This window comes from Manis pentadactyla, chromosome 5 (assembly GCF_030020395.1).
Source record: "Manis pentadactyla isolate mManPen7 chromosome 5, mManPen7.hap1, whole genome shotgun sequence".
In the NCBI taxonomy this organism is placed as follows: Eukaryota; Metazoa; Chordata; class Mammalia; order Pholidota; family Manidae; genus Manis; species Manis pentadactyla.
The window spans coordinates 57428248-57435396 of record NC_080023.1 but is presented as its reverse complement, the minus strand read 5'-3'; the positions used below and the strand labels follow the sequence as shown (position 1 = coordinate 57435396).

Sequence of the window (7149 nt, the reverse complement as noted above, 5' to 3'; positions counted from 1 at the left end):
GGAAACAAACAAACAAAGCACATTGTCTGAGATCTACAGCTGTTTCTAAATCAATCTCATAAATGCTCAAATTCATTTTTCTTAAAAGATAGATCCATATATATACATATATATATATAGAGAGAAAGACAGTGGTTGTAACTGCCACAACAATAACATAAACAGGGCTTACTTTGAATGTAATTTAAAAATTTTACTTGGAATTGAATTAGAAGGGATGGTTTTGGCAGGAAGAAAAGTGATTATTCATTTCTGTGAATTAAAGGTCTAATAAAAAATTACCAGCTGTTTCAGGTAAGTCTTTTCTTCATCAGTCAGCTCAGTTTTCTGTTAGAAACCAAAAGCAACAGTTAAAAGAACACACAAGAAAGCACTTTGGGATAATACTAATGGTATTTCATTTTAGTGAGTATGACTTACCTCTGGGACTACTTGAGTGGATTCCTAAGGAAAAGAAAATAAAACCAGCCTCACTGGGATGACACAAAAGTGGTTGCATCCTACAGGTCAGAGGAGACAGCTAAGGCTAATGAATAATGCTGAGCCAGCGTGCTACTAGTGAGAAATACAGTCCTAATGACTGAATGTAGGACTTAAGAATGGATGCAGTAAAATATTCATATCAGAGCTCACACTCAGTGTGAACATACTAACACACTGCTGAAGGAAAGTTTTATTAGTACATCTCCTTCCACGTATATAAAATAATGAAAAAGGACCACACAAAGTAGGCATGGAACACAGTGATCACATGGGCCTGGAGAGGTGTGAGGCCTAAGAAAGCCTGTGTGTCGCCTCTACAGGTGGACTGGGTGCAGCTGGAGACTGAGACAACCTTGAAAGAAAGGGTGAGCATGTTTGCTAGGGCACTGCTGAGGGCCAGCTCCGTCCGTGCCTCAGGCCGCTGCACACGCTGCACCGCCTCCAAGGCCCCTTTGCCTCTGTGTCACCCCGCTAGCTCTTTGTGTCACAACAGCTGCACCTGTCACCTGCACAACTTTCATAATTCACTCTTGTATTCAACCCCCCAGTTAATACTGGGAGAGGAGAACTGTAGGGAAATCATAGGCTCCTGATTACATATGTGACTATTTGAAAAAATTAACCAAAGAATCAGAAAAACATATGCATTACCAAGGATATGGAAAAAGTGTAGTTAATGTTGGCTAAGTGATAGTTATGTCATATCCAAAATAACTCTGAGTTTAGTGTACTTATTGCACAGTTTTTCTTTTATTTCTGTTGTTTATTTTGAGGCGACTTTGTTAAAAAATTAGCAGCTTCTAATTCCCTATAAGTAATACCACAATGAAAATATCTGCTATTCAGTTGTTTCTTTGACTTTAAATGAAAGCGTCACTCATCTCATTAGACTAGCTGCTAAAAATTTACTTAAAAAATTAAAACATTGAGAAAAAAGAATCAAAATCTAACTACCAGGAGGAGTGAATCTGCAGCAATACCATGTCTTAATGGCTTGGATATGAAAAAGATTTACATGTACCCCCATGATCATTAATATAGCAGGCAAAAATGAGGGGAGTAGAGAGAATCCTTTCAAAAAGTTGTAAAGTCAGTGCTATTTTTAAAACCAGTGTAAAACTTAGACAAAATAATTCAATATAAAAAGAAATAATCTTAAATGAGGGGATTAAGAACAATTAAAGGAAAACACCCATGTGTCAAATAAAAATTGCACTTCCATGCAATAAAATGATCTGGTTTGTGATAGAAGAAATTTGCTGACATGCCACTAAACCTCTTCTCATGAACACTTATACTGAATGTTTCTGTATAGAAATAAAAATACCCTATGTATCAACCATATTCTTTGAGGTTTTCTCACAGAAAGAAAAGAACAAACATGTATCATTTTATGAATTTTACAGAATTTCTTATTGCATATAGCAAGAAAACCCATCTTCAATAAAGAGAAGAGAAAGGGTTCATTTCCTCTATTTGGATTGTATGTAAGTTCCCAAACTGTGGAAGCTCACATTGCTTGTTTTATGGGTATATAACCTCCACAGGGAGTGGAATTTACTTTTATCCATTGTTGTAAACAAATTTCTGGATTCATTTAAGGAACATAGTATGTGATAAATACACATTTCTTAAGTAAAGAAATATTTAAATTAGATTAAGAAGCATTTTATATATGGTGTTTACTGCAAGGCACATTATTGGTTGTCTGTGTAAAGGTATGTTTTCAAATATATATATTGGTAGTTTTATGTAAAATGTTTTAGAGTAAACTTCAGGAAAAATACTTGGTGACCATTTGGTTAAATAAGCAAATATCATAACAAATTTAATTTTCAAGGATTTTATGAAAATTGAAACCACTAAGTGATAAGACCTCTATTCCTCATGAAAATGATGGAACTTAGGGCATTGGCTGAGCCCTGCATTTATTTACATGATATAATAACATGTATTGTATAACCATTTTGAAATAAAAAATAACTTTTACATTTGATTTAATTTTGCTAGTTGTGACTTACTTCCTGGGAGATTCTGGTAGATTCCTGAGAAAAAAAAGGAAAGAATACATCTTGTTTCCTTATCCACTGAAATATTATTTTCCCACCATTTCATTATTTTCACAAATTAAATAAACACAAAGGAACGAATCTAGGTAAATCATTTCATGATATTTAGGGTGTCTTTAGGGTTAGGTATGCAGTGTGACCCAGAATATATTTGGAAATTAGAACTTAATGTATGAACTGGAGTCCTTTCTCCAGGTGGGATTCCTCTCATCCACTTCATAAAATTGAGGATGGACACTGGGTAATATGATTATTCAGTGACCTCTAGCGAAGGAAATGGTATTGAATGTTTTGCTAAGGTACAAATCTGAACAAATCTGAACATACCTGACCTTGCTAACTTTGAGTGTGTACAGTTTTAGGCTGCTCATCTGAATGTTTCTTATCATTGCCACACTTGTTATTTTTATTTTCTATAATTCTATAACTCACTTTATACATGAAATATAAAAATTTAGATAAAAGACAGTATTTACAGAACTTAGTATCTGTATCTGGACATCACAATCTTGTCATCACAGGAAATCTCCTTACTCACCTCGCTGGAGGAGTGGTACTCTTTTCCCTACATCAAAACAAGAAAATAAACTTCACTTTTATAGCCTAGATAAATGACCATGTAAAGCATTGTTTCCTTTCTAGAGAGAATTAAGATGAATTGGGCTTTCTTGGCCAAATAGCTGTGGTTTCCTAAAGTAGCAATACACAAGTGATTCAGTGCTTAAAATAAATGAATATTCTAACAATATATTTATTATTTTTAGGAGCTGGCTTAAATGATGAATTGTACATATTCAAGTTACTACATTTTAGTATACAGACTACTATCTGTAGGAATGTGTTAAGGAATACTACAATATTTTAACAGGACTGTATTTTTCCCAGGTAAAGAAAGGTATACTTAGTTTTATGATAAATACTAATTATTTTCTGTTGAGAGGAGTTTCAAAATTAAAGCTTTTCCTTGGTAAAAATAACTGACATAACAATAGAAATAACACCAACTGTGGTAAGAGCACTGGTATATTAGTCACCTATTAGTGATTGACACTTACTGTTATCTGAGCAAAACATTTTATTAAAGAATTGAAGTTACAAAAAAAGATAAGGGACAAGGTTGTTAAGACACATAGAATCTAAGGGACTCTTCTTCCATGTGTAAGATTAATCATTGAAACATCTTTCTTCTCTTCTCCTAAATTGTATATATAGCTCAATTCTAGGAGTATTGACTCCACAGCTCTTACTGCTTACAATTCAGCACCTGCTTCCTCTGTTCAGTTTCCTGCTTTGCTGCTTCCTGTTCATGTTTGAAAATGTCTTGTAAGCCAAAAACAAAGTGGAGATATTAACTACATTGTTGGCAAGTGGTTCCATTTCTTTAAAGGTCAGGGTTTTTGTAAAATGGAGATGATAGTGTCCACCTCTGTCTTCCTCAAGGACTGCTGTCACAATCAAGTAAAATGATATATATATTTGCTTACGCAGTTCAACTTAACCTTACTTATGATCAGTGTTAATAATGCTATTTTTATACTATTTTGACTACAGGAGTATTGACTTAATTTCAGTCCTAGAAAATTGTATTTAATTTGTTTTATGTATTCGAAATGTCTGAAACATTTTTTTCCCTCTGGTTTATCCAATGATATTTTCTTTCAAAAGAAAGTAAAGAAGATACGAACAAAAATGCAGAACTTACCTGAAGGGGAAGCAGATGATATTCGTTTGTCTTAATGTGAATCCGTGGGTACCTAACTTTCTGACGCTGATTATAAGTCTGAAGATATTGGGGAGAACTCAAGTCCTGGTAAAACTGGTTCATTTTGTACTGGAAGGAAATAAATGTATCAATATTTACACCAGAACTGCATCTTCTATAAGGGCCAGAGCATACCTGGACCAACCAAATGAATTAAAACTTTATTTAGAGAAAAATCTAAATGATGCTAAATTCACCAAGAAAAGGAGTTTTTAACCTAAAATTCAAAATAACAGTGTTCACACGTGTAGACAAGCTTCAGAATGGAAAACCTCATTTGGTTAATTAAGCTTTCCAGATGAAAACACCTGATGGAAAAAGTAAGAGAATGTGTAAAAAGGGGCATGGTAGATTACCAAGAACACTGTCTTACTTGTAATTTCTTTTTTTCCAGTGCTTGAGAACACCTGGGTTTGGAGTGGGGCCAACTCAGCTTCTATACCCATGGCCCTGGGCTGGCTGCTTGAGTCTCAGACACATCAGGTGCACTGCAGTGTCATATGAATTGATGTATATGGAGTGGTGTTTGTATAGGACCCAAAACTATGTCCTTCTGAATAAATGTTCTAGTAGGTTCCTACTTTGATTTGGCTATGGATACTTGACCATAGGTACTGTTAAAATTAAAGATGGGCTCTCTTAAAACAGCATCTTAAATCTTGGAAAATGTTCGGTTCAAGTAGATGCCAAGAAAACAGGTGTGTAGAGAGCGGATATGTCTTTAGATTTGCCTGAAATAAGTGTTGGATGGACACATGTTTATGATAAGAATGGTACAAAGAAGAATGTTATTAGAAGTATTTAGAAGGACTATTCAAGCAATCAGAACTTTCTATAGATAAAATGGTAGCTCAGTATGAAGTTGATCCTGTTATAAAAGATTTAGAACTGCTTTTTCCTATGTGTATAAATTAATAAAAACTGCTATCTTTTGGTGCATTTTTATGTACTTCAGTATTCTACTATGTAGTTTCTATATTGTCTAATCTTGTCTTCACAAAATCCTGCAGAATTAGTATTACTAATTTCAGTTTTAGCTGATGAAAATGTAGTTGGGAGTGGTTAAATAATACCTTCGGAGCATGGTCGGAATAGAAGTCACCTGGTTTGCCTGGCATTGCTATTTCTCTGGTCCCCAAAAGATGGCTTACGTGACCTCCTATGGTGTAGGATGAAAGCAATGAAGTGCTTTTTTTCCTTAACAGTATTTACATATGACAGAAACCTGAATAGTATAAAGTAATTTTTATCATAAATGTGGTGGTAAATATTTCTTTGAGAAGAAATGGTAAGTGATCACTTGGGAGAAGACTTTCTTGAGTATATTCTTTTACTTGCAGTAATAAAATGTATAAAAAATTACCAGCTGCTTTAGATAGACCTGTTCTTCCTCAGTCAGCTCAATTTTCTGTTAAAAAATAAGGCACACGTTAGGGACACTTTTTAAAAACCTAACTACTTCCTGATTATTAACTTTGTGAATCATAGTTACATCAGTGGGGATGTCAGCAATTTCCTAAAGCCGCAGTTAGAAAAATAGCTCTACTGAAAAGACATAACATTACTTGTCTGTAAAAAATTTTATAGAAATTAGGAGCAGTAAGTTGAGTATCAGAATCCAAGCCATGAGCACTGAGAAATGAAGTATATTTATTAAGAATGAAATTGGTTAAAATATTTATCTTCAGAACGCTCCTTCTCATTAAGTCATAAAAACATGACTGAAAATGTGTCTTATTTCAAAGACATCAATTTCAACAATGATTTTGAGAATTTCATAGGTTTGACAGAGAGTGGGCAGAACAAGGCAGCAATACAGATCCGGAGCGGGGTGTGGGCAAACTAGGCCTTGCGGGCTCTGTGTCAAAATGACAGACTAGGCCGTCGCTCTCAGTTTAGGTCTTAGAATTACAAGCAGAGGAAGGGCAGGCGAGCTCTCCAAGGTGCTGAGTGTGAAGAACCCAGGCACCGCGGGAGCAGGTGTCCTGCGGCCTGCTTTTCCAGAACGCTCCTCCCACGTCGTGGCTTTCCCACCACAGACGGAGTTTCCTGTACTGGCTACTTACACCATTCAGAACCCAAATCTTCCTCAGCCCTCTTACAAACGGGTCTCAAAATTTAATGTGCATCAGTATCACTAGAGGACTCACTAAATTCAGATTCTTAGCTCCAGCTCAAACTCTCTGATTCAGTAGGTATGCTGGGGTCTCAGCAGTTATAATTCTCACAGTTTTCCCAGTGCTATCGACAGCACGCATCTGGGGACAATCTTTTGAGCACAGGTCCTCTAATGCCAGAGAGAGGGCTGCCAGAATGAAGCTTTGTTGAAGGTAAACGGCAAACTTTTGATCTGGCACAGGCTTGATTTGGCTGTAATTTTCTAATGGAGTCACATTGAAAGCAGGGTCGAATGAATAATCCTTCTTAGGAAGACTCAATTTCAGCCAACAAAAAGGTTTTTGAGTCATGAAAATAGGTTTCTCCATTAACTCTTGAACATGTGCATTTGCTAAGGTTGATCACACTATTGTATAATACTAATGAAAAGCTGCTGTATCTTGAAATACTTCTTTGACTTTAAATGAAAGAGCATTTTACCTCACTAGATGAACTCTTAGAAGATTCCTAAAAAATAAAAAATAATATAGTAATAAACATCTGATGCAGGAAGAACTTGAAATTTCAGTATTATTCCTTGAATATCACTAGTTACTTCACATATGCTCCATATCAATTACCAACCTCATTGTTACTATTAATTGTCAAATGGATTGAAATAAAATCAATAAAATGAGTTTTCAGAGGTACCTGCTATTAATCACCATTGGATTAACA

The 7149-nt window shown here is 35.2% G+C and overlaps 1 protein-coding gene across 1 annotated transcript; it reads right to left on the bottom strand.

Moving 5' to 3' along the window:
* Positions 1-228: 228 nt before the first annotated feature.
* LOC118931950 (alpha-S2-casein-like) lies at positions 229-6800 on the bottom strand. The gene is made up of 7 exons (XM_036924919.2): positions 6543-6800; positions 5678-5722; positions 4255-4383; positions 3091-3117; positions 2505-2528; positions 421-444; positions 229-327 (listed from the first exon to the last, which is right to left on the bottom strand). Exons 1-7 carry the CDS (start codon positions 6798-6800, stop codon positions 268-270), a joined length of 567 nt encoding a protein of 188 aa, XP_036780814.2. The 3' UTR covers positions 229-267.
* Positions 6801-7149: the final 349 nt, after the last annotated feature.